Source organism: Hibiscus syriacus, unplaced genomic scaffold, assembly GCF_006381635.1.
Source record: "Hibiscus syriacus cultivar Baekdansim isolate YM2019G1 unplaced genomic scaffold, ASM638163v2 tig00116970_pilon, whole genome shotgun sequence".
NCBI lineage: Eukaryota > Viridiplantae > Streptophyta > Magnoliopsida > Malvales > Malvaceae > Hibiscus > Hibiscus syriacus.
Genome location: NW_024063494.1, coordinates 246,897 through 274,494, shown reverse-complemented (window position 1 = coordinate 274,494; position 27,598 = coordinate 246,897). Strand labels below are relative to the sequence as shown.

The following is a 27,598-nucleotide window of genomic DNA, read 5'->3' as shown; positions in this document are numbered from 1 at the left end:
TCTTTCTCGGTTCAACACGTCACAAAGCCTAAAATTCTATGGCTCTAGTCGTAGTCGATCCATCATCTTCGCTGACACGTGCCTTCAGGGTCCATAATGCCTCTTTTTATTTAATTTATTTGTATATTAATTTAAATTCAATATTACAAAAATGATTATAAAATATTTTTAATTTAATTTTTTAGTTCACAATATCAATTTTAAATTATATTTTAAAAAAAAGCAGGGTAAACGATAAAATTAATGCTTATTTTTATTTAAATTTACTTAAGTATTATTTAATAAATTAAAAAAATCAATTCTAAAAAATAAATAACCATCATACTCAATAAACACTCAAATATTCCTACATATACTATGTTCAAATCTAAATCTCTAGAAATAATAGTAATTTCCTTAATTAATGAAGTCGTTTGATTCGTGTTTGGTTTATGTATATGAAATAATAATTAGTTGAGTAGGACTGAATTATAATTATTTAATTCATGATTATTTTTATATTATTATAATGTAAAATAAGAATTTTATATATTAAATAGTTAAAAGAACTTAGAAATATTATAGGGCGATAATTAATTAATTTTTTACTTAGAAATTATTTCTTTAAAAATATTTATGAATTTTTTTTAAAATAGTATCAAATAATATAAGAAAATTATAATCATTTTATCAAAATTAATGCAAACAATTAATAATTAATCTAAATTAAAATAGTATGTTAAGAAATAAAGAAAGTCATTGAAATCAATCCAATCTCATATCGAATGATAATAAATGCTTTACATTAAACTTGATGTTAGAGGTGAATAAAATTTAATTTTTTATTTTAATTTGTTTGAATCAACTCAAATTAATTATTTATATGGAATTCGAGTTAATTATAAATTGTAAGAATTTGAAAAATAAAAAAAACTGAATTTTAAAATCAAAATTATTTTTATCTTTAGAATTAAGTAATTTTATTATTTTGTGATTTGATTGTTTTTTTTTATTTTTCATTCATTTTAAATATATTTTTGATTAATTCTGAACCTATGCTCTCAACCACTGTAAAATACATATGTAATTTTATTTTTTTAGACAATAAATTTTCTTATTTTATAATTTAATCGCTCAATTTTATATTTTATTAAATTTAACGTTTTACTACAATTCATTATAAATGATTTCTTCCCAAAGGTTCTTTGATTTATTTATACTTTCATCCATAGTTTGTCATCAAATTTTATTGTTTAAATAATATGATAAATATATCATATAATTAAGTAATATTTAATTTATTAAATAACATTATAAATATTATAATACACATGAAAAATATAAAGAATATAAATTAGATCATGTTTATAATTAAAAATATTTAAATTAAAATAAATTAATACCATAAAATTATAAATAATCATAACCAAATTTAAACATTAATCTAAAAAAAATATTTATTCTTATTTAATTTGATTGAAAAATTAAAATAAATTTAAATTATAAAATAATATTAATCAATTTAATTAATATTTTTTCCACTAGACTATGGCGGCTCAAGCTTAATGAAGCTACTTAGCCGGTATTCAGGTGAAAATCACACAAGGGTTGTCTCCAAAAATCCAGAGATTATAAAAGAAATAAAATAATTATTCTAAAAGCCAAGCCTAAGCTTTAACAAATGGTTGATTAATGAATATTATTATTTAATTAATTACGTAAGAACCAGATTTAGTGGGGGCATCCTTCATTTACTCTTCCCTCCTCCTCTCATTTGCTACCGATTCAGATATTTTCTCTCTCTCTATCTCTACGACTCTTTCCTTCTCCGCATTCTTCACCTTCTAGCTTCTCCAGGTATAGTTTTCATCGTCTCCTTTAACGAAGCAGATCTATTTTCATCTAATTTTCTCGTTTTATTTGTTCTTTTTTTATTAACCTAAAATATTCGAAATCATATTGCTGTGTTTGTTTTAGTTTTTAGCTTGCATTTTCCGCTTTAAACGTGAATGCTGATTCTTTTTCTGTAAAGAAATAGTATGCAGTTTGAGTTTTTTACGAACTGTAATTTTGCTTTGATTCTGAATTTAAAACTTTGTTTTGTAGTTACCTTTGTTTAAAGTCCGTTTGGTTACCGAGAAAGTGACTGAAAAGAAAACCATAAGATAGAATCTTGTTTTTTTTGTTGAAAGCATTTATACACTAATCTGTTTTTGACGTGTTTTCTCAAGTTTTCTGGCTAATGATCAGCTGGAGTGTTTTACACCAACGGTAGAAACGCTGTTGTAAAATCTATCTCTAGCATTTTCTTTCTCTTTATTGTAACTTCTCTTTTCTTCTTTTTTTGTTCTGAAAATAATTTCTATAGGAATTTGACATTTTGGACTATTCTCAGGTTACATTAAGAGGGAATAGCGAGAGCTTTTCAGATTCAAAGCAATTTAGTTTTTTAGCCTCGAGGTAATTATTACTGTTATTCTTCTTAAAATTTTCATGTATGCTATTTTTTTTAGAAAAAAAATATGATCTCTTGAATCTTTTTGAATATTGTGTTAGTACGGTTCGCCTTCTTTTCATTGAGTCACTAACAAAGCAATTGTATGATTATATCACTATAGCTTCGATTTCAACATTTTGTATTACTGAATGATCTTTGATTACCTCTTCTACATTGAGATGCGAAAACTATGTCATGGTATACGCATTTTCGCACAGTTATTATCTTCTTTTTTTCCTTTTTTTTACAGGTTAACATACCACTTGATTTTCTAACCGTATTACATTTTATGTTTCCACTGTTGGAGAATCATCATTATCAAGGGATTATAATGTGCATAGTATGATCCATGTTATTTTCGATAGAACAATAAAAAAACGTAAAATATTGTGGTAAGGGTTGTCTTCATTGTCATGCTAGATTTTTAAATACCTACAATTGCTGGTCATTGAACACTAGTCAACATTTATTTTTGATAAAAATGGGAGGTCTCGTTAAAATCCCTCTTCATATCCCTAAAGCTATGAATATAGCTTAACAGACATTGGAAGGAGGAAAAGAGTACCTCAAAATTTTATTCAATAAACACCAAGTACATCAAGAGTTCATTACAACCATACACACCAAAATACAACCTCAAAAATGACCAACACTCTGCTAACATCTCATCAAAAACCATATCCCTAACTTAGCAAGACTTACCCCACCTTACAAAACAACCCAGATATCCTATACACAACAAAACAGTAAGCTAGACTACAAACAATTATCCAATTCCCGACTTTGCATGCTCATCAGCCTTCCAATTGAACCATCTTTGAATATGCTTAACAATTACATTCTTATTCACCACCACTGCACAAATCTCATACCAAATGTTCAAATAAAGCTGGGCAAGAACCAGGATTTTTGATCCACTCTAAGGCCTTCAAACAACTCAATTCCAAAATCAATCTTCCTTTAGATCTCCACTCCTTCTCAAAGAAAAAACTTAATCATGTTTTAATTGCAATCAGTTCAGCCAAAATAGGAGGGTTAGGCCCCACCTTTTCTAAGAAAGATCCCAACAACTTACCCTTCGAATCATGAATAATAACACCAATACCACCTCTAAGCCACTCCTTTTCCACTGACCCATCAACATTAATCTTCAAAAAACCTGAGGGAGGAGGGAACCAAATAGGTGAATAAGATATCAATTTCTTGTCTTTCCAATGAATATCTGCCAAAGATGGGTCACTCACTAAGCCATCAAACTGCATATTAGCACTAGAAATTTTGCAACAAACCATGAAACCAATCTAAATCTAATGAGGAATGACAGTTGAACTGAATCTAAATGACCCATCTTGAAGACTATTTCATTCCTGCACTTCCACACCGACCACATGATCGCTCCTGGTATTAATGTCCACATTTGAGAGTAACAAACTAACTCCATCCAAGCCACTACTAGATCAGTAGGATTACATGGCAGCACCGCTGTAATTTTTCAATAACGCAGAAATGAACGCCAAATATCCCACACAAACTTACATGATACCATAAGATGCAAAACATTTTTCGGGTTCAAGTCGACAAAGAGGGCACAAAACATCTTCCAAGCCTTCCACACCTCGTTTAGCAAGCTCCACTCTAACAGTTACCTTTTGATTCATTACTTGCCATACAAAGGTTTCCACTCTTAGGGGTGCCACCCTGAGCCAAACCTGTTTCGTCCAAATAATTTTTAGGCTGTCATTCATGCATTAGCTTCACACAAGACTTAGTGAATAAATACCCTCCCCATTCCCCGACCATATGCATCCATCTTTATTCTCCTCACCGTAAGGAGTATTTTGAAGCAAAGAATTTAGGTTTACCCATTACTCCACCTCTCAATCAGTAAGATTCCTTCTCAAAGGAATGTTCCAACACTAACCCGAATGAGTCCGACTTGTAAACTCAACAATTGTTCCCTCCTTATTGACTGATAAAACAAACATTCTCGGAAATTGTACCTTAAGAGGGTAACCACCCAACCAATTATCAATCAAGAACCTTAAAGATTCACCATTTCCAACCTGAAACTTTAAATGATTTTGAAAACATTGCCGAAACTCGTCCTCCTTCTTGCAATTATTTAGTATTGCTTTCTAAATCCAGGATGCCCTGTTAGTTGTTGTAAATTCAATCTGAATAGCTCTCGGATCTACGTTATATTTGCTGCACACCAATCTTTTCCACCAAGTGTCCCTTTTTGTCGCAAATTTCCAAGACCATTTCCCAATGAGTGCTCTATTTAGAAGATTTAAATCTAGAATACCAAGACCTCCTAAATCTTTAGGTTGACCAATTAACCCAATGAATATTCTTCTTGTCTTTCGAACCTCCTAAATCTTTAGGTTGACACATGGTTGACCAATTAACTTGGCCATAATAGAATTTAGCTTTTTCAAAACCTGGGCTGGTATTCTAAAAATGGACAGGAAATATATGGGCAAAGAGCTGAGCACTGATTTGATTAAAACCACTCTCCCTGCTAAAGACAAAGATGTCGCTTTCCACCCGTCTAATTTTTTGTAGAATATTTGGACAACCGACTCCCAAAGCGTCGTTGAATTCTATTTCGCACCAAGGGGAAGTCCAAGGTACTCAATCGGAAACTCCCCCACAGAACATCCATGTTCATCTGCCAATTCCTTAATATCGATTTCCTCCATATTAATTCCAACAATTTTGCTCTTTTCCAAATTCAGCTGCAGACCTGATATTAACTCAAAATACGTAGCACTCTACTAACATTCTTCAGCTGGCCCAAAGAAGCATTGCAAAATATTATCAAATCATCCGCAAACTGTAGATGTGATAACATAAATAATTCCTTGCCTTCTCGATTTCAAACCCGTAGAAAAACCCCAAATTTATCGCCATGGACAACATCTAGTTTAATAATTCCCCGACCATATTGAACAACAAAAGTGACAAAGAATACCCTTGCCGAAGCCCTCTAGCGATCTTAAATTCTTCCGTTGGTGACCTGTTGACTAGAATAGAAATGGAGGCCAACGAAATGCACTTAAATATCCAGGAACACCACCTCATTCCAAATCTTATCTTCTCCATAATTTTCAACAAAATCCCCCGATCGACAGAGTCATACGCCATCCTAAAATCCACCTTAAAAGCCACCCCTTTTAAACCTTTCTTCCTCCAGTAATTTATACCTTTATTTGCATGGAAATAACAATCCATAATCTGTCGTCCCTGGATGAAAGCGAACTGTGATGGCCCTATTACATCATCAATACACCCTCTCAATCTCCTAACGAGAACCTTTGATAAAAAATTATAAAGAGCACCCATAAGACTGATCGACCTATAATCAGCCAAACATTCCAGGCTCGACTTCTTAGGAATAAGCGTAATGAAGGAATGATTTATTCCATTCTCCCAATCCTCCCCCATATAAAAGTCGTTGAAGAATCTCATTATCTCGAGCTTTAATTTGGACCAAAATTTCTTGAAGAAGCACATCTTAAACCGTTAGGACCCGACGCTTTATTATTATCTGTCGAAGCAATAACCTCCCATACCTCCTCCGAGAATGGCCTTTCCAAGAGTGAACTTTATTCTTCCGATAGCTTTGCAAAATTAAGATCCATAGATACCACATCTAGAGTGTTCTTCTGATTATAGCTAGCTTTGAAAAAATCCCAGACATTGTTCTTTATCTGCTTCGGGTCCTAAACCAACTTGTCTTCTATTCTTAGATACTTGATTGAGTTAATTCTGCACCTATTCGCAATACTTTGATGGAAAAATCTCGAGTTTTTGTCGCCATATTTAATCCACTTAACCCGAGATTTTTGAAACCAAATTTGCTTTTCCTTTTTTTACAAGTCCCACAACTCCCTTCTTGCTTTTGTCATTTCTTCCCTTGAAAATGCCAACGACTCCTATTGTAATGCCAACTCCATCTCATGAATCTACTTTTCCAAATCCAGAATCAAACCCGACAACTTTAAATAATTATTATTTGACCACCCTTTTATTGACTTCTTTAGATTTTTGAGAGTACTCATAACACCGCTTCTCCACATCCTTCTGTATCTTCTCTATATCCTTTTCCATCATTTCCTGAAAAACCTCTTCTTCTAACAAATACTTGAAAAATCTAAACGGCTTCGGACCCCAATTCTATTCTCTATTTTCAAGCATAATAACATTATTATCAGATAACAATTTCGGCAGTAAATGTTGCGATAGTTTTGAAAATGCGGATGCAAATCGACAATCTAACAGAAACCGATCCAATTTGATTTCTGTTTTTGCTTCTCGGTTATTACTCCACATAAAACGACCACCCGATAGAGGTACATCAACCAGATTCACCTGCATCACAAAGTCATTAAACACCTTCATCGAATGCAAATTCCGTGACACACCAATTTTCTCCTCTTGATTCAGATAAACATTAAAATCACCCCATATACAGAAAGGATCATCCAACTGACCAATGAAAGACATAAGTTCCATGAAAAAGTCTTCCTTTTTTGAGTCCACAGACGACCTGATTAAGGAGCTTTCCTACAAGCTCCATTAATCAAGAATGGAGTTTTTAATGAGGCCTGAAATTCTTATAAAAAAAAAAGTCCACAGACGACCCATAAATGTTTATAAAACAACACTGTACACTGGCTTCCTTAAAACCTCCCCAAATTGCAATATAGCTTCTGTGAATTTGTTGTTGCTTTACGACGAAGACATTCTCATCCTGCAAACTTATCATACCCCCTGCTGATCCGATTGAAGGTGTCACAACAACCCCCCGTAAATATGCCCCCCAATCCTTCTCAACAGCATAGTGCTCATTGTCTCCATTTTTGATTCCTGAATGAACACAAAAGACAACTTCTTCTCCATAATCAACCTTCTCACTGCCATACCCTTCTCCTTTCTACCCAACCCCCTTATATTGCATGAAATTATTGACAACTCCAACATTAAACGAAAACAAAATTACCATTACGCAAAGCGAGAGATTAACTCCTATTCCTCTTCATCCTCTCCTTGTTCAACTTGGCCACTTTATCCACAAACACCTTCTTATCTTGAAAGTTTATGCCCATCATATTGCTGATTTTCCACGTAGCTTGTTCAACTTGGCCACTTTATCCACAAACACCTTCTTATCTTGAAAGTTTATGCCCATCATATTGCTGATTTTCCACGTAGCTTCAACCTCTTCCACATCAATTGACCTTCTCGAAGATATAGAGGGGCAAAGACTTCCTTGATCCGAGGCCATTGACACCCCATTTCTTTTTGTTCTACTATAAACCCTATGGAACAATCTGCTATCTTCTCTTCCCATCGAAGCCTGCCTTCCTACTTGACGATTTAACAATCTCTGACGACCTGGAGATAGAAACTTAGATCTAGATCGATTTAGATATCCCGATGATACTCCCTCTCTCAACTTTCTCCCTTGATCGCTTAAGATCACCTCTCCCTTCAACTATGTTCATTTCCCTTAGATTGGGTCTCTCATTAGACCCAATTAGGATGTTTTCAAAAGTTACAGGGTTATTGTCCAACCTTCTCGGTCCATTTTCTAGTTCCACTCCACCATAATTGTTAATCAAAGGACCTTCCTGACATTCCACGTTGACTCCCTCCACTCTCCCTACATTTGGCGGGTCCAACATTTTGAACATTTATTTTTTAAATAGGGTTCATGATTTGTTCTGTGTATCAATATTTTGTATTCATAAGTTTTATGTGTAGATTAGCTCTATTGGTATTATTTTGTGAGTGTTTTTCATTTTTTTACTAAAGCCTAACTATACGTCTATACCCCAACTTAGGGGCTGTTTGTTTACTGCTGAATGGAACCATTCAGCGCTGAATGCTGAACCGTTCAACATTCAGTGTGTTTGATTCTCACCTCTGAATGAAAACTATGCTGAATGAAACAACAAAACACTGCTGAATGATTCAGCATTCTGAATCATTAAGCACCCGATATTTTACCATAATACCTATTTTTTCACATGTCTTATTAAACAATCATATCTTATAATATAATAAATCATTATGAAGGTAAAAATGAAAATATTCATAATTCATATTGTACATTCAGAATCATTATCAAACATCATGTCACATTCAGAGCCAATTCATACAGAGCCTTTGAATCATCCAGACCATTGAATCATTCAGCATTTAATCATTTTATTTTATCAAACAACCCCTTATTTTCATTTCCTTAAAGTTATGTCGGCATAGGAGGAGGAAGTTGGATTTTGGTGCTAAATGACCAGTTTTTCTTTTGGCTAAAGCTATTAAATTGAGTTTTTAGTGTTAATTTCTGTAGATGTTTTCTTCACTTCATTGGAAGTACTGATGGATAATTGGTTACCGTAGCTTCTAGTATTCTTTGTTTTTGTTACTAATTATTATTAAGATTTATTTAGAAAAGGAAAAGACCTCTATGTGGAAGTTTGGAACTAAACTTTTGCAAACTTTTAATTTACAAAAATTGTTAAACTTGCTGGCTACCACAAGGATAGAAGCATGATGTTGTTGGTTATGGGATCTTCTAAACATTTAAAAGATGTGTTGGTTTTTGGAACATAGGCTGTAGGTCACCTTTCATGCTTTTTTCTACACATATTCTTATCAGTATCATTTAAATTACTAGTTGGTACTACTATTGGAAATATACCATTTTTTTTCTTTCGATTTTTTGTTATTACTAGATATAGTTATATGAACAAGTTGGGGTATTCAAATTCTGTTTGAATTGTTTGGTAGTTATGATTTGCTAAAGTGATGATATGCGATAATATCAAATTGCTTTTGATCCATATTTATAACAATATAAATTTGAGATGATATTGGTATTTATGTTGAAGTGGTATATTGTGATGCAAAAAGGCATTTCTTCATTTGGAGTTTAACTGGTATTTTCTAGTTTCTACATAATCAGTAATAACATGGTTATTTGTTAAATGTTTATATATTTGTTTGTTTTATATTTAAACCACCTTACTCTATTATTATTAATAAAAAGTAGAAGTTTGTTGTTATTTTATTTTTAAAAGGTAGCAAATAAGATAGCTATTTAAATTTTTTTCTTTTACTTGTCACTACATTTCATTGGACATGCAGGCATTTGAATTGTATACACCTCTTTTGTTTTGAATCTGCTAAACTTTTTAGTAATGGTTAAACATAACTGAAGTTGAATTATTCTGATCAAGAAAATAAAACTGTTATAATTAAAAGGTTCGACTATTATCCTTATTTAAACTACTTATATTCCAACCAACACTGACAGAATTCAGTTAGCAGGTGTATAGATAGTCCTCAATTGAATTTTGTGGGATTCATTATCAATTTTCTTTTTATTTTTTTTTCATGCCGATTCTTTTCCTAAGAAGTCTTGGTCCAAAAGGTTTCTAAATGTTCAATATAGTTGCAAATGTTTCAAGCTAAGTTGACCTCCTTTCAAATCAAAGAGCAGGCATCTTCTTCGAGATAACAATTCACTTCTTAGAGATTCAGCTTCTGTATTAAGGATTAGGGTATGTGTAACGTTGATGCCAATTCCTTAGTATTATGTGCAGTATCTTAAAGGCAAATGGTGATTAGGGGGTTGGATTTTGCCTTGTTGGATGAGAGCAAAGTATATTTGGGTTAAATTAGCAAAGTGAGATTGTATATAGAGAGATACTACGAGTATAATGGTTTATTATTGATTGTCTACATACTTTAAGGTTGAAGTGGATTTAGGTTCACCAATGCTTGAGGATTCCTGTTAAATTTTTAGCACTTATTATTTTCTTATATAAGTTCAAATTTATGATTAATATATAGCAATGCTTTCTAGTCTTCTGAGATGGGGAAACAACTTGATGAGCTCAAAAAGTTTTGACAATTTGAACTAGACTAATGGAGGGATACATTTTTTTCTTTCTAAAGCTATGAAACCTGGCTTCGTATGTTATATATGTTTGTGTAAGCATGTTTACGTGATTTGGCATCTTTAGATCTCTTGGAATACATAGTTCATAATTGAATGGAAGTAAGCAAAATCATTAATGTGAGTTATAGCTTGAGAGTGAGGCTTTAATTGTGTTGTAGAGAGGCAACTGATTCTCAATAGATGGTAAAAATTATTCTTCTTTCATTCACAAAACATGCACACTATCCTGATAATTAAGTTTTCTCTTTAAGCAGATAAAAGCTAAATTTTGCACTTTCTAGGCAAGTGTTGGATATGAAACATTTTTTTTATAAGAATTGTAGGTCTCATTAAAAACCTCTCAGGGGAGGAGTCCAATTTCTATTCACTACTCTATCAACGTTAATATTAAAAGAATCCCTCAGGGGGAGGAGTCCATGAAGAGGAAGGAGATAACTGCATCCTTGAGATTGCACAAGTATCCACTAAGGATGGATCGCCAATAAGAGAGTCCATCAGAATAGGAACTTTAGGATTCTTGGCTGAAAACCACGCTGCTAATTTAAATCTTGCTAGAAAGAAAAGATGTGTTGTATCAAGCACCCCTTTTTCGAAAACAATAGCGTTCCTACACTTCCATATCGTCAATAAAACGACACCGGGGTAAAACTCCAAATGGATGAATGGGGCACCATATCCCCCATGCTACTAAAAAGGCTGATACGTTTACGTGCAGAATCGAGTACACTTTTCAAATATGCATAAAACTATTCCAAAATTCCAAGCTACTCTACATGAAATGAATAAATGAGATGTAGTTTCCGATTCAAGTCTACACAGAGGACACAAAGGGTCTGCAACCCCATGAACATCTCTCTTAATAAGCTCCGCTCTTACAGCCAACTTATGGTGAATCACTTGCCACATAAAGGTCTTCAGGTGGAACCAACCCCTGCCAAAGATATTTTCCTCCAAAACTAGTCCACTTCCAGCGAGTTTGAAAACACACTATTACATGACTTCACCGAGTAGGATCCCTCTCCATTCCCTTTCCATGTTATGCAATCGCTCATATTTTCACCAAATCTGAAATTGTTTGACAATGACATCAAATCAATCCACTGATCCAGTTCCCAATCGCTCAATTTTTTCTGCATTAAACACTCCACACCCAACTTGAGCTTCCAAGATCACCAAATTCGGCTACTCTTCCTTCTTTATTGACTGAAAGGGCAAACAATCTTGGGTATAAATTCTTTAAGGGAGCTTCCCTTATCCAAACATCATGCCAGAAGAGAATAGCCTCCCCATTGCCTACTTGAATTTGTAAGTGTTTGCGAAAACACATTCCAAATTCGTCATTCTTAAAATAGTTACAACTCCTCTCCAAATCCATGACGCTTGGGTGAATTTTGAATTGCTTAACACCATAGAGCTACTATTAAGATTGTACTTGCTGCATATCAACCTCTTCCACCATGAATCCTTTTCGTTGGCAAATTTCCATGTCCATTTCCCGATTAAGGCTCTGTTCATTAAGCTGAGATCAATAACTCCTAAATCCCCAGTCTTTTGGTTTACACACTGATGACGAATTAACCCAATGGATTTTGTCCTTCTCTGCTCCTCCAACCCAAAGGAATCTTGCCATTATGGTGATTATTTTTCTGTGAACGATTGAAGGTAGTCTGAAGATCGAAAGGTAATAAATTGGTAATGAACACAAAACCGATTTCAGAAGTACTAGTCTTCCAGCCATGGACAAGATAGCTGCTTTCCAACCAGCTAATTTGTTGTGAAATTTCAGAATAACAGGGTCCCACAAGGATATGAAACATGTCAAATCTTCAAGTGGCTCTGATTTAGTACAAGTGTCTTGCAGAAAACGACTTCAAATCATAATCTACAAAATATATAGTTTAAGCTCTAATTACTTCAACATGCATAAGCTATGCTGAATTTTTCTTTCCAAGCCCTATATTGGCCCTACCTTTGAAGAAACAAAGAGCATGCCTCATCATATGTGTTGGAATTTTGGAGGGAGGGAAAATTTTGTAGTGTCAAAATTATAGTTTATTGTTTTTTAGTGGTCATTGCTAAATGGTATTTAGTCATATGTCTATATGTTGGAAAATTTTCCTGCTGCTTTAAAACTAGCTCTTGAAGTCCTAGTTCATGTTTTTGGGTTCATCAAGCCTTTGTGAAAGGGTGATGTGCAAGTAATTAATATGTCCTTTTCTCTCTCTCGTATTTTGATGTATAGGTATGAGTTTATTTCTTTGCTTTTTCCTCCCTTTACTTATGGCATGTCTTTTTAGTATAATTGATTATGTTTCTTGATGAATAGCTTGGATTTCTTTGCATCTAATTTTGATGCTCCCAATGGAATTCTAAAGTATATGTTTGATATGTATCCAACATGAGTACTGCAAGAAAAAAAAACTTTAATCTACATTAGAATATAGCTAAATGTAATTACAGTGAACACATTAAGTTCTATTTGCTCTTGCTATACTTGCATTTATTTTACGGTTCAAAAGTTAGGTATTTTGATAATGCATAACTGTTTGAGTGTTTCTTTTGAACAGATTGCAACCCTCCTCCTCTATCTGGGCTTGGGACTGGCTGTGTTCACAAATATAGGCATTTAGTGTTCCACAGGCGGAGTTATTGCATCATATGCTTGTGATTCCTTGTTAAATACACTGCCCCTTATTCTAAGAACTCAATCTTTTATGTTGTATCTGGCGGTTTGTCTACTTTGTGATGCTTATATGCTGTCTAATTTTTCTGTGTTTTGATCTGACAGTTTGCTGACATAAAAAGCAGCCTGACGTTTCTTTTAAGGCCCAACATTTCAACAGGTAAATGTGTGCTGGTTATGTGAATGCAAGTCATGTCGAAGATAATTGTTCATCCTCTATTTGAGCAGTAAGTAGAAACATGATCCTATGGTTTTCTTACTTTGAAGTCTCGCTATCATCTACTTATATTTATTTATGTCTCTTAATATCATTCATATTAACTACTCATGATATGTATTAAATACTGAAGAAACTTATTTTCACCCTTTGTCGTATAGTCTTGGGAACATAATTATAACTATGGTATTTTCGTTGGGTACCCTGAACTGGTTTTCTCACTGTTATAGTGTTATATGAACCTTTCTTTTTCAATAGCAGATCATGGTATCAGTTTCTCATTGAAAACAGATTTGCAGTAAAATAATAGCATCATGGTATCAGTTTCTCATTGAAAACAGATTTGCAGTAAAATTACATCGAGGTGAGTGAATCTTGTTGCTGATGTTTCTATAGTTCATTAGTTGTTTGTAGCTTCACCTATGAAAATATTAATATATTTCTGAAGCACCTTGTTGCTATCATATATGTTTCATGACATAATTACATCAATTTTTTTCATATGAAAATATATAATTCTTTCGGGAAAGGGTTAGCTATGAGGGAGGTCAAAAAAAAAATGAAAATCAGCTTAAATAAGTGTAACTATGGCCTCCATTGTCAGTCATCTTTAAAACTTAAAAAAAAGAGTAAACCCCACATGGGATAGTTTTCCATTTTCTCCTTTATTATATATATTTTATTTATTACACTTAATTTATCTCAACATAACTAGCTTGGTTTTCTTGATCATCACACTTATGCTAATGTTCATTTGTTTAATCATTTCAAGCCAATGGTGTTTTTCTGAACAATCAGTGGTTTTAACATGAAACACCTTACTACAGGAAGTTTAACTCTTGGAGCCATGAGCTACTTGTTGATAGAAATCGAGTGACATCCAATCCCACTTTGATGCATTTTCTGTTGCTAATGCAATTGCAATATGCTGCATTTACCATGAAAAAGTTTGGAAATCATTTTGTGGCAAAGTGACGTTTGAATCAAATCATATACCATAAGGGAAAAAAATTACCCCAATTTTGTAGCTCTTGGTGATGTTTCAGAATTTTGTTGCTGTGGCTGGCTTAGCTGGAGATGGACAGGCTCGTGTGGATCCTCAATGCTTTGACCATTTGTGACAAACAATTCTTTGTTTGTACCATTCACATCTCTCGTTCCATAAACCTGGATGGGAAACTTATCTGTTGAGGTTGGTTTCTAAACATCTCGTAGGCGACAAATTTTAGTATCTGGAGTCTTTCTAATATCTCTAGGCTAAATGAGTTTTTATGAGCCATTCAAAAATAGACCTTATATAATTCCGTGTTTTCTAGACAAATTTGGTTTACCTTCTTATAGAATTCCACATTTTCTTGATGAATGAGGTTCCCCTGCAATGAGAGAATGTAATTTCGGCACTTTGAGTTGATTCGGTATTGTAGTAAGGAGATGGATTTATCATTTCAGTGTTTACCTTTCTGGTCAGTTCTTGAATTTCATCCATTAAAATTTGGTCCTACAGCAGTGGGGTAAATGTTACCAACATGGAGTTGCTTTATTTTGTATGCTATTTTAAACTAAAAAATTGACAATGACATGGAAATAGAAATCTCGACCTTCTTCATACGGACACCATGAAGGCTCATTTCCAATTGGCTCTCCAAATTCTGTAAATCTTTTATGGTCAATCCAGAAAGTTCTTCACCCATCATTTGCCTGTTTTGGTGTGCAGAAGCATGTTTTCAGTATAGGATTTGTTTCTTAGACATAAAAGCTTTTCATAGGCATATATATGAGATGAAATGAGCTTATCCTTTTCTATTATTGGGGTTATTTCTACTTTTGATGCATTTAATGCTTTTAAGCTAGATATCAAATCTACCTTTTACGGTCATAAGTTTATGTCCACGACCATTAGTCTCTGTGTGTGTTGCCTTAATTGAAGAATGAATGATTCATTTAATATGATCTCCAAATATTTGAACCAAGATATAAAACATCCTAAGCATAATTGCATCATAAAAGGTTAGAATAGATAGTTATAACAGTTTCAAGGAGAAAGTTATTTTCCTATTCATGTTATGGGTTGAAAAGAAAGAGACGTCTGTTAAATCGAGACATGAGCATATTTGTTGTGTTCTGAAAAATGCTTAGTGTAAAAGTGGTTTCTTTATTCTGCATTTTTAGCTCATTTTACTTTACCATCGATGCCTGCTATAATGGATTTATATGTTACAAAAGTAAAAAGACCTGTGATTTTCTTGCAGGTTTTGCAGTTGTTGTCTCAGAATTGCTGCCTCCCTTTGCCAAAACTGAAAAATAAGATTGATACTATGGTAAGATTCACACACAGCTTTTATTGCTCAAAGTATGAATTTGCAGTTAAAGAACTTCAATAATGAAACATTGCCATAACGATGCATATTTATAGACTTGACAATGCTCTTAATGAGACTATAGTTTTAGGTAATTCACAAAAGAACCAGACATGTAGATCCAAGGCTCTGCTAGATAATATTTTTAAAATCTTATGGCGAAAGCTGCATTATGAATTAAATTAATGAATTTAGTCGATGCAAGAGTTTGATAGTTTAATTATTAGGAATGTAAATAATTTTTTTTAAAATAAGCTAGCTTCTCTCTAGAATCCAGGCGACCTTCTAGCTCCTCATAAGAATCAGGTGTCAGTCGTTCGTCCCTCTTCGGTGGTCCTCAACGTCTTCCGCCGCCCGCCGTCGTTATCCTCCGGCATTTCTCACTGTCGTTCGTACCCAAAATTCACAAGGAGGTTCGTCTCTCCATCGTGTTTCCGAATATGGACCTTTCTTTGCGAGAAAAACTCCCCAATTGGCGTAGAACCCAAGTTGTAGGTTGTGACTTTTCACCTTCTTCGGCGCTTTTTGGTGTTTTTCATCGTTCCCGTCCAAGACCCATAAGATATAGCTCGTGCGTGTCTTGGGAAAAGCCCCACTGCGCGTTTTCTTTTGCGGTTAATGGCGTCCTAGTCGAAAACCCAAGAATTTCTCGTCTTGCATGTGCTTTTCTATCTACTCTCGGCTCCTCTCTGTAGCCTGGTGATGGCACCCGTTTGATCTTATCTAACGTGGGTGTGTCTCAATGGAGGATGGGTGTTGTGGTGACAAGTCTGGTGCAGTAGTAAGAAGTGGGAGAATCGGTAATAATAATTGGTGGAAGTAAGGCCACCCAAAAAACAGTAATGGATACAAAATTGGATGCTATACGTTATACATTGAAAACTTACCAGAGAAGATCCATTGGAAGAGGTTTGTATCTTTATTTTGCACTCACGGTCAAGTAATTGATGCATTCATTCCAACCAAAAGAAATACAAAGGGGGTTCGTTTCAGGTTTATACGCTTTGCAACAATTGAAGAAGCCAGGAAAGCGATCTCAAAGATGAATGGTTCTCACATTGACGACAGCAAAATTGGAGTCTCTTTGGCTAAATACAACACTCGACAGTCTTATTGGAGAAACTCCTCGCTAGTTGTCCGAAAGACTGGGATGGAAGTAGTTACAAGGAATAATTTTTATGCAGTAGTAGGTGTTGTTGACGAAGCTAAACTTCAAGAGTTGGAAAACTGTCTAATGGGGTGGTGCAAAAATTTTATCAAAATCAACAATCTTGCTAGCCAAATGCAAGACAAAGGCCTCGTTGGTTTTTCGTTAATGAGAGCTGCTGGGAATGTAGTTCTATTGATTTTTGAAAACTTTGCTACGTTGAGAAGTGTGAAAAATGAAAAATCAGATATTCTTGTAGAGTGGTTTTCCAGAGTTGCAGCTTGGTCGGAGAGTCTGGTGGTGGGGTGTCGTCGAGTGTGGGTAGTTAGCGAAGGGATTCCTTTTCACGCTTGGAATTGGGGTACTTTCAAGAACATTGCAGCAAGGTGAGGCAAATTATTAGCAATCGACGAAAGCTCTCAATTTCCTTCATCTTTTGATCGGGCAAAAATTCAAATCCTCACAAAGGCTCAGGTGAGAATTGTTGAGTCGGTGGGCTTGAAGGTCGGTGCTAATTTCTTTAAAATCCTGGTGCATGAAGTTGAGCCTTCCTTCAAACCGAAGCCTTGAGTCCCTGAAGAAGTCGATGATTCATTAGATATTGTTTGTTCTCTTGGGGCTTCACAGGACACTTCTCAGTTGAGGTCGTCAGTTTTCTCCTTAGGTTTAAATTGCACTGATGAAGATGTTGCAATTGAAGCTGTCAGCCTAGAAAAGGTTTCACTCGAAGAGTGCCAAAGGTGTTGAGAATTCGAGTACCAAATTTGGTGAGGATGATCTAATTAAAAGCGGGTCTGTCGGTGTTGGATTAGCATTGTCTCCATCCCCTTGTTCAGATTCAGGGTTTCATTCAACGGAGGCTTTGGATCATTCAGACATAAATATCGTGGTGCATCTAGTTGATAAATCAGTTGGCCCTTCTGATGGAGTCAACCCCCGAGCCTCGGAAGATGCTCTTATGATGAGTCTCTTTCCTTCTAATGGTTTACCCGGTGACGCAATACAATTACAGGAAGATACCTCAGCAGTGCCTTCTTTCCCTGGGAAATTAAGTAGAAATCGTGTGGTGAAGAGAGGTAAGCAAAAAAAAGGTGTTTTGAATAAAGTTGTAAGGATAGATTGATTGATGGGAAAGAAGTTTGGTTTTGTTCCATTGAAGATATCTTTAGGAGCTGAATTCATTTTGGTGGTATTGGATCGTGATGGCTCATTTAGTGAAGTTCTCTTCTGAGGCGGATGAATTCGTTTTAATGGTTGCAGGTGTTGTTTTACTGTTATGTTATGTCCTTAGGTGTTGGTTTACTTTTCTTTTGCTGGAGGTGTAACTTAGGAATAGGGTGATTGTCTCTGGGGCTTTTTGGTTGAGGAGGTGAGAGTTTTAGGTGTTTCTGGTTTTTTGTAATGGGTTCTGTCCCTGCATGAGGGTATTCCGTGTTTTCAAATGTACTGGGTTTTTATTTAATGAAATATGAGGTACTCTTTTCTTCATTCCAATGTTCATTAACATACTTGTTAGTATGTGGACGAATACGAAGGGAGTTATTAACGAGACTTCCAATTTTTATCAAAAAAAAATTATTAAGACGGTAAATCACTTCAAGGGTCCTTGGTTTACTTGTAAAAGTTACACACTACAAGTTACTTAGCGCTTGCTCCAGAGGCTTTATTTATTTTTTTGAATCCTTATCAAGCATCTTAGCAAGTAAAATTAGGCTGTTAAAGCTAAGAACTTTTCAAATTCCTAGGTAACTTTATCTTTCTATCACTCGTAAACTGTGTAAAGGGATAAAAGATATGGAGATAAGAACGCAAAAGTAGATAGATCGTCGATGTTTCTCTGGATTTGATCTAGAAGCAAGGAATGGCATTGTATGTTTTATACCCTTGGAATATGTTATTGATTTGGAGATATGAATGAGAAAGCTTATGAATATTTTGAGACGTAAAATGGAAGAGATGACATGGTTTCTCAACAAAATTATGAAGTCCCTAGGGAAACGGGTAAGGATTATCCTATTTTGTAAGGTTAACTGTTTGTTGAATTTTAATATAGAGATCTGAACAGGAGGGGAAGATAAAGTAGGTTTTACTATTGTCTTCCTTTGTACAATCAAACATCTGTTCACGTAGAAACTTGGAAGCTAAATGCAACAGTAGTAAGATTTGCAGGTTGAATGCCATGAATATGAGACAGTATCAGTAATTTCCTTTGCACATTTTATCTCTTCATATTGATGTAAGGTGTGAAGCCGTGTTCCATCGTTACATGAAAATTATCTCTTCATGATGATTTCATCCAGTAACTTGTAGCTGGGATCTTGGTTTCTAAATGTAAACATAAAACACACCTTACTGATCAGAATTAAGACCTACTTTAACAGTTCAATTCTGTGTGGCTCAGCCTGTAATTTTTAAAATATATTCTATTTATTACAGCTGAAGGTATGTCCTAGACTCGTAAATTTTATAGACATCATCTCATAATAGTTTTTATTTTTTTATTAGTTGGATAAATATTTTATTAGTTGCATAAATATTTTACTAGCTGTGCCTGTAATATGATCACTCAGTTATACTTAGGCCTGTAAACGAACATGAACGATGGTATGTTTATGTTCGTTTGTTTAACTTTAACTGAATAAATGAATGAACACGAACAACTAAACGAACAAATTTTTTTGTTCGCGTTCGTTCATTAAGAAACTTAGCCTATTCGTTCATGTTCGTTCGTTAAAATGATAAACAAACACAACCGAACGGACATAAAATTAATTGAGTTTATATTTGAGTAGATTTTTTTTCTTTTCAAATAATTTTAGGATTTATGTTTTCTTTAATTGATTTTAGTATTTTTTATTTGGGTTTAAAATTAATTGGGTTTTAAAATATTAATGGGTTTAAGGTTAAAATTTATTAAGTCTTAATATTTCAAATAGGTCTAGAGATGGATTGAATATAAACGAATGAACATAAAAAACATAAATGGACCTACTTAAACAAACATAAACGAACGAATTATTGAACTTTCATGAACGCAAATGAATGAACGAGTCATTTGTTCATGTTCGTTCATTTAATTAAAAGAGTATAAAATCTTGTTCATGTTCGTTCATTTAATAAATAAATGAACATAATTTTTATTTGGGTTTAAATTTAATTGAGTTTTAAAATTTATTGTCTTAATATTTCAAATAGGTCTAGAGATTGGATTGAATATAAACGAACAAACATAAAAAAAATAAATGAACCAGCATAAAAAAATATAAATGAATGAAGACAAACGAACGAATTATTGAACTTTCACGAACGCAAATGAATGAACGAGTCATTTGTTCGTGTTCGTTCATTTAGTTAAAAGAATATAAAATCTTGTTCTTGTTTGTTCAGTAAATAAACGAAAATAAACGAACTTCTCGTCGAATGGTTCATTTACATGCCTTCTATACTACTATTGTAACAACCCAATTTAGCCCAATTTGAAACCCTAAAATTTGGGATTTTTCTTCAAATCCCTAAAATTGAATTTATGACCAAATTGAAATTTTAGAAATTTTAGTAACCAAATTGTAAAAAAGAAAACTTGCTGTATTTTTTAGAAATCTTGGAGAATATAGGGACTAGTCTTGAGATTAGCCCATTATGTTTTATAACACAATTCCAACCCTACTTTAAAATCATGCGAGCGGTTGCCTGCCCCTTTTGCCCTTTGTTTCTTTTCATTATCGCAGCGTCGTTGCTCATTTCTCCCCTCTCATGTCGTTGCTTCGTCGAACCTAGGTAACCGGAGACTCCTTCGTCGCAAGCACCTCACGTCGTGACTCTCTTTAACGAAAACGTGTTGCCATCGTCGCCTTTGTTCGGTGAGAAATCTTGAGTGTCGTCACCGTTTGCGACTGTTTTTGGCCATGGTTTGGTCAGGGTCGTGTTTGGGAGGCCATAAGAAATCGTATCATCAACGATTATACAAAATATTCTTACTGGATTAATTGAGACTTACAAAATTTAAATTTGTTGAGATTTACAAATTTTGGATTAAGTCGAATAATCTAAAAATTATAAGTCTTGACTAATTTAAATTTTTTTATTCTTGATTAATCCAGTAAGAATATTTTGTACGTGGGTTGATGATATGTGTATATATTATTACATATGATATATAATATAACTTTTTAAAAATAAATTTTAATTTTTTAATAATTATAAGTAATTATTTTATATCATATTATATATATATTCATTTTTTGAAGTATTTTTATAATAGTTTTAGGATTTTTTTAATATGTATATTCAATGTTTTTTTTTTATTTTCAGTATTTTTATATTTAATTTTTTAATATATGAATAATTTTATACTTACAAATTAAAATAAATTTTTATTTTTTAAATTAAATAAGTCATTGAACTTAAAAGAATCAATTTGCCCTCTAACAAATTAAAAAAATTAATTTAGTCCATCTATCATTCATCACGTTATCAACCACTGTGGACCGCCATGTCAGCACTGTAATGATCAATGACGGAAAACGGTTGTCAAAGAGTCACATTGGGTTTGTTTTATGATTAGGAGAGTCAAATTGAGAGAAAAAATAATAAGACAATCACATTGATTGTTTTTTAAAAGTACAAACAGGTGCCTCTGATGTCTTTTTGCCTTTTTTTTTAACTTTCGAACAAATTTGATTTCTTGAGAGACAATTTACAACATGGACTCTCTTAATCTGACCTATTCCTTCTAGGCCGGGTAAAGGAGATTATGATATCCTTTTGGCAGTTGTTTCCTATGGTTTATGGTGGTGGTGACACTACCGATGTTTTATAAATTAAAGGTCCCAATCCCTGAAGAAAAGGGTATTTTGGTGGGGTGTAATGATCAACAAGGTTGTGTTATATCTTAAAAAGACTTGAACAGGAGCATAGATTAGTTTTATAAAGATTATGGTATATTTTGATAAGATGTATGAGCCAAAATTAATTTTTATGTTCATTACGCTTGCTGTAGAAAAGGTGCTGGAGTTATGGGCTATTCAAACTGATTTGTATTTGAAGTCCCTGGACCTAATGTCTTCCAATTTATATCCTATTGGTTCTGTTTCTAAAATCCTGTTAGCTATGGGAACAGGTGAACAACAAATTCCTAGCATGGCAATTTAGTCTATGCATGCAATTAATCATACGTATTCCAACATTCACAAGAGTTAAATGGTGTGCATTTGAATCAGTTATTATCATTTAAGGTTTTGGTGCTGCCAACTTTTTGGTCAATAATTGCAAAAGGTTCTAGACCTGAATCTAATCTGTACTTGTAAACTTTGCATGCATTTGTCTCAGTATTTCATACCCACTGCAAACCTAGAAAAGAAAAACCAATTTGGTGCTCAACTTTTTCAGTAAAAACAGTGTATGAAAAGTTGGAAATGTAGAACTTCGCACATCATATTTTCAGGTATGCTTGTAAATGTTTGGTCCATCAAATAGAAATTTTTTTAACCTTTAATCATACCACTTTTTCCAGTAGAAGCTTAAAGCATGCGGATTCATGATGATAAAACTGTGTTCAGCATGCTCTGAAAGGTAAAATTCAAGAAATTTAAAGATGAAGTACCAAAGAATACCTTGACTTCAGATGTTGGATTCCCCGGTTGATTTTCCTCCTTTGCTTTGTTGTACCGCTCAATTACTGATCTCATGCTGGCAAAGAGAAGATTTGAATTACATCAGAAGTTCTGTAATTTCTGAAGGCTTATAAGATAGAAGGAAAACAGACAAAATGATGATCAGATAACATCTGAAATCACAGTACATGGCCTCTATAAACAATAATGGTATCTTCTATCTGCATAACTGCTTTTGTTATCTTCCTTTTATATAAAATTGATAACGTCTGAAAAAGTTGTGGTTATATTTATCAACCATGGGGTCCTTCCAGAAACATAATCCAGCTGGTGAAAACCAAAGTTTCAAATTTTCAAGTAAGTTTTCCTTTTTGTTAAATATGAAAGTTCAGTCTTGACTAGTCCGGATGTTGCTCTCTCCTTTCATGCTAGCTTTATTTTATCTTGTGCTTGGCTATTCAATTATAACATTGGAACTACAGAGACTGCATACTTGCTAAACTATTTTGCAAACTTTTAATCTCTAGTTTGCCACCTTGCATTAGAAGATTGGAACTACAAAGACTGCATTCTTTTAATCTCTCTAGTTTGTCACCTTGCATTAGAAGATTTGAACTACATAGACTGCATTCTTTTAATCTCTATTTTGCCACCTTGCATTTCCTTCTCAACTTGGTTTCTAGATCTAGTTATTTGAGGAGTCATTTGTGAAAAGATCATCGATCCTATTGTTTTGTCTTAATTCTCCATGTTAGGGTTTAAGGTATAGTTTGACTTCATGCTCGCAATCTGTGCATGTAGTTATTTTGTTTAAAAAAGTATCTTCAGTAAAAATGATTTTTAGGTAAATTATAAATTTAGAATACTAATAAAGTATAAAAAAAATCAGGAAAAAGTCTTCATTTTTCTTTTGATTCCTCTTCACTAATTATACTTTTGATCTAATATTCATAATGTGAATCTAATTTGATATTTTACATGCTAATACATGAATTTATGTATGGATTAAACATAGATTAATTTTTTTTATTCAAGAGTTAGACGTTTATATCAAGTGTGAATTTTTTAGGTTTATAATTTTTTGTGAGTTGAAATTTAAAGTATAATTTGTGAAGTGGAAGGAGTTAATAAGAGGTTTAAGTTGAAACTTTAGGATTAAACTGAAAAAAAAAGAGTTTTCTGAGAAATTTAAAATCATTGGATTGAAAGAGATCAAGGCAAATTTTCTGATTTGCGAGAGGTGAATGTGTTGGCGAACAAGATTGACATGATGGTTAATTGTCGATGTAATGTCTTAAATATTTGAGTCAACATTCGAGCATTAACTCGAGCCTTGAGAATTATTTTAGTTTGTGTTTTGGGGTTGTTGGTTTAAGTTTGAGCCCAATTTGAGTATATCGTGGACCCAATTAAGGTTGGAAAGAAAATTTTGATTTTAGAAGAGACAGAGGGTAAATTATCCATTGAAAAAAATGAAGCAATTTTTTCCTGCTCTACCCATAGGTTCGGCAGAGATGATTAATGGGTGGGCATTATTTCTTCTTTCTTCCTATTCACTTTCTCTTTTCTCTTTCTTTTATTCTTCTTTCACAGAAAGGGATTATCTTCCAAAGCAACTAGTTTTTCTCAAGAAAAACCTCCTAACTCCGCCATAGTGTGTGAGGTTTTGTCTGTTGAATTTTTGCATGTTGGGTGTTGTACAAAACATGCCTAATGATTTAATCCTCAAACAATGCAATTAAAAGTCACTAAAACAATTCATATCTTAAACTTATAAAACTTAAGAATTGTTATCAGACTACTCGTTAGAGGATTACTTAACGGAGAACTACCTATCGGAGGGCTGCTCGACGATGGATTATTTGTTCGAGGATTACCCGACATAGAAGAGGAGTGTCAGGACAAAAGATATTGACAGAGGACATTGTCAAAAGACTTCATGCAAGAAAACATGGTGTAGGGTTAGGTGTAGTGCTCGATGATTGTTGAAGCGGTTGCATTGGCCTTTATTGGTAGTCGATCATATGTTGTGTAGGGTAACTGATCAGACATCTGTGAGCTTGTGTTACTCGATACAAAAAATTGATGTCCAATCTACATAGCACAAGATAATAAAGACTTCATACAAGAACATACACGCTCATCTCAAGATCACAAAGCTCCCAAAACAACAAACGTAGAGGCCAATCGCAGCAGCCACGCAATAAATAGATCTGGAAGATAACCAACGAACATAAGAGTGAACCACTACACAAGAACCATCTCTATCCCCACCCCCCAACCCAAATCCAACCACTGAAAAAGAGGAGAGACTACCATAAAGCTTTAAACATCTCAGGCCTATGCGCACCCATACCAACAAAACTTAACGTCATCCCATTACTCAATTTAGGAACGAAGCTGAAAGTCACATTACCCAGTTAACGGGATAACTTATCTATTTTCAAAAACATAGCCCACCATTTTCAAGGTCTTTGTTGGGAATTCTGGATTCGATACAAAGTCACCTTAAAGCTTAACACCATTCTAAGACAAGATTACTCCAATCCCTTTGCTTCTAGGAAAACCTCCAATGCTAGTTTAAATAGATAAAAATACTAATTCCTTCGTCAAATAATTTTTATTAAAGATCCAATCATTTATGGCGATCCAAAGGCTCCATAGATAGGTGGCACAACAGACAAGCCAAATACACTTTTGAATCCTTGCATGTAGTTGGAGACCACTTAAAAACAAACTCGTCATCGTACCAAATCTTCCGAATTACTTCCGACGTTATCGTTTCCATCTTTGTCTCTTGAATAATTGTCATTTTCACTTTCTGCTCTCGTATTAGTTTGTGAAGTGAAGATTGTTCGACTTCCGAACCCACCACGCAAGTTCCATGAAAACACCTTCAAATCTCTTTTAATCAACTTTAGCAAATACAATCTTGCCCCTATCATGATTCTCTTCAAGACTAGCTATTAGCTTCACCACTTCCTTTTTTTCACCTAGGATTTGAATTTATACTCTTTTTAATATTCAAATACATGATATACACTAATTTTAAATCATGGAGCTTCATATTTTTTATAACTTAATTAATAATTATTTTATTTATTATGATGAAAAGATTTTATTTTAAAGATTTTGGATGACAAGGTTTACAAAATAAAATTGGTTATGTGATTTCGTGTGACACTTGAATCCTACAAGATATTATTATATCAGAATTAGGGAGTTATAGCCATATTTTGGGCAACTTAGAATATCTAAATTTTGATTTAAAATGCACTAACCACACGACTTTAGTGGTTAAGGGACTTATTATCTCTTGATATCGCGAGTTCGAACACCAAAAATGCTAAATGTATGAAGGTTTATTGTCTTGTATTTATTCCAAATGTATCACGAAAAAGTTTTGATTTGAAATAAATTGAAATATCTCAGAGAAAAAAAGAGAAAATAAAAATGAGACATATATATATATATATATATAAATTAACTAAAAACATGCCATGTGATATGAAATTATTAAGGTTAAACGGTACTAATTAACTAAATTGTCATAAGTGACAGTTAACGTTTAAAGTTAGCTATTAATCAAGTTAATCGTTATTAAATTATAGTTATATTTTTAACGGCAAATAAAAGTATAATGGTTGCAACATTTGTGCCACTGATAATGAGTCCATAATACACCTTTGGAGCATCATCGACCATGTCTATCACCTTCCAGACTTCTTTGACATTTCCCTTGAAGTTTGATTGTAACTCCTCGAATTTTGGTTAGTAGTTAAGGTGAATTAAGTGGGGTATGGAGACAATCCAAGTAACTATTTAGAGTTTTGAGGTTTAGATAAATTGGTTTGGCTTCGACTTGAACCGATCTAGACTTAAAAAAGAGTTTTTTTATTCAGGCATAGAAGCAGAAGAACTAGGAGAATAATTAACCCATTTTGTCTTTTAAAGGTTGAAAATTCTTAATTGCATGAGGTCGCATGACATGAGGTTGTCATACTTATTTTCACAATTTTTTGTCTTCTTTTTCAAATTCAAACTTCTTATTCTTTTTCTTTTTCTTATGATCAAGTCAAGGTGGAAGCTTTGTTAATCTTCATTTCTATTCCGAATTTGTGAAGGTAAGAAATGAAATCATGATCTCTTGAGCTTTTATTCAAGCTCATTCTTTTAAGTTTTGGCCACATAAACCTTAGGTGGGGTTGAAGATGTGTTTTGGATTTTAGGGTTCAAGAGTTATCATAATCCATTTTTAGAGCTTAGGAGTCACATTTTAATTCTCCTTAAATCCCTAGATGAGATAGTAACTCATTTTTTTGCTTGTGATTAGTGAAAGAAGTTGGAGAGAGTTTCAAATGCAAAGGCAAGGATAAACTTGTCCTTGGGTGATCTTGGAGTGTTCCTACAACTTAGGTGAAAGATAATACACCTCTAACTCTTCTATACCATTTGTGAGTCCTTACATTTGTTTGTTTGCTTGTATGAGCTCATTGAACACATTGGTGCATTTTCGTTTGATTATGGCTCTAGGTTTTTTAAGGTGAATAATGCATGTCAAAAGACTTATTATGATCCCTATGACTTGTCTTAGTTTTATATAATGTTTAATGGCTCTAGAGGAACTTATGGGTTGAGTGAAGATTATATTTTTGTAGAAACCAGAGTATTTCTGGGTTTAGGTATTGGTACTAGATAAATAGTACTAATATTGTTATTCGGATAGTTAAGATTAGGGAGTTATTGACTAGTGGTATCGATATCATGTTCGGATAGTTAAGATTAGGGAGTTATTGACTAGTGGTATCGATATCATGTTCATAGGGTATTGATATTGTTCATTAGGTATCAATACCCAATGGTATGGTATTGGTACCAGATTTAGAATTTAGAATTTAGAATTTCGTTAGTTAATTTTGGTATCGATACTCGATGAGTATCAATATCATAAGTACAAGTACTGGTGTTGAATTTAATTTCTCAAACATCGAAATCTAATTTTGGTAATGGTACCTGGGTTGGTATTGATACCCTAGTGTAGAAGTATTGATATTTCCAATAGTAGCATCGATACTAATAGGCTTTCTCAAATTCCAATAATCAATTTTGGTATCGGTACCGAGTGTGGGTACCT

General features: G+C 33.6%; 1 protein-coding gene and 2 long non-coding RNA genes across 5 annotated transcripts in view; 2 read left to right on the top strand and 1 right to left on the bottom strand.

The window, feature by feature from the left end:
- The first annotated feature begins 1,750 nt into the window (after positions 1-1,750).
- LOC120191631 lies at positions 1,751-22,339 on the top strand. Of its 3 annotated transcripts, none has more exons than XR_005522712.1 (5): positions 1,751-1,836; positions 2,375-2,439; positions 13,237-13,291; positions 15,598-15,666; positions 22,250-22,339. It is a non-coding gene; the product is annotated as an uncharacterized LOC120191631 (long non-coding RNA). The 3 variants fall into 3 exon arrangements; XR_005522711.1 differs by lacking the exon at positions 1,751-1,836 and adding an exon at positions 2,072-2,264; XR_005522710.1 differs by lacking the exon at positions 1,751-1,836 and having other exon boundaries at positions 2,092-2,439.
- LOC120191629 (MADS-box transcription factor 23-like) overlaps positions 14,202-27,598 on the bottom strand; it is a 32,241-nt gene continuing 18,844 nt past the window's right edge. The window contains exons 3-9 of the mRNA XM_039194542.1: positions 22,465-22,540; positions 15,581-15,642; positions 14,947-15,046; positions 14,805-14,846; positions 14,680-14,721; positions 14,364-14,515; positions 14,202-14,276 (exon numbers count right to left, since the gene is read on the bottom strand). Coding sequence (XP_039050473.1) covers positions 14,258-14,276; positions 14,364-14,515; positions 14,680-14,721; positions 14,805-14,846; positions 14,947-15,046; positions 15,581-15,642; positions 22,465-22,540 — 493 coding nt within the window. The 3' untranslated portion in view covers positions 14,202-14,257. The remainder of the gene's footprint in view (positions 14,277-14,363; positions 14,516-14,679; positions 14,722-14,804; positions 14,847-14,946; positions 15,047-15,580; positions 15,643-22,464; positions 22,541-27,598) is intronic.
- On the top strand, positions 18,743-21,802 carry LOC120191632. The gene is made up of 2 exons (XR_005522713.1): positions 18,743-19,093; positions 21,679-21,802. It is a non-coding gene; the product is annotated as an uncharacterized LOC120191632 (long non-coding RNA).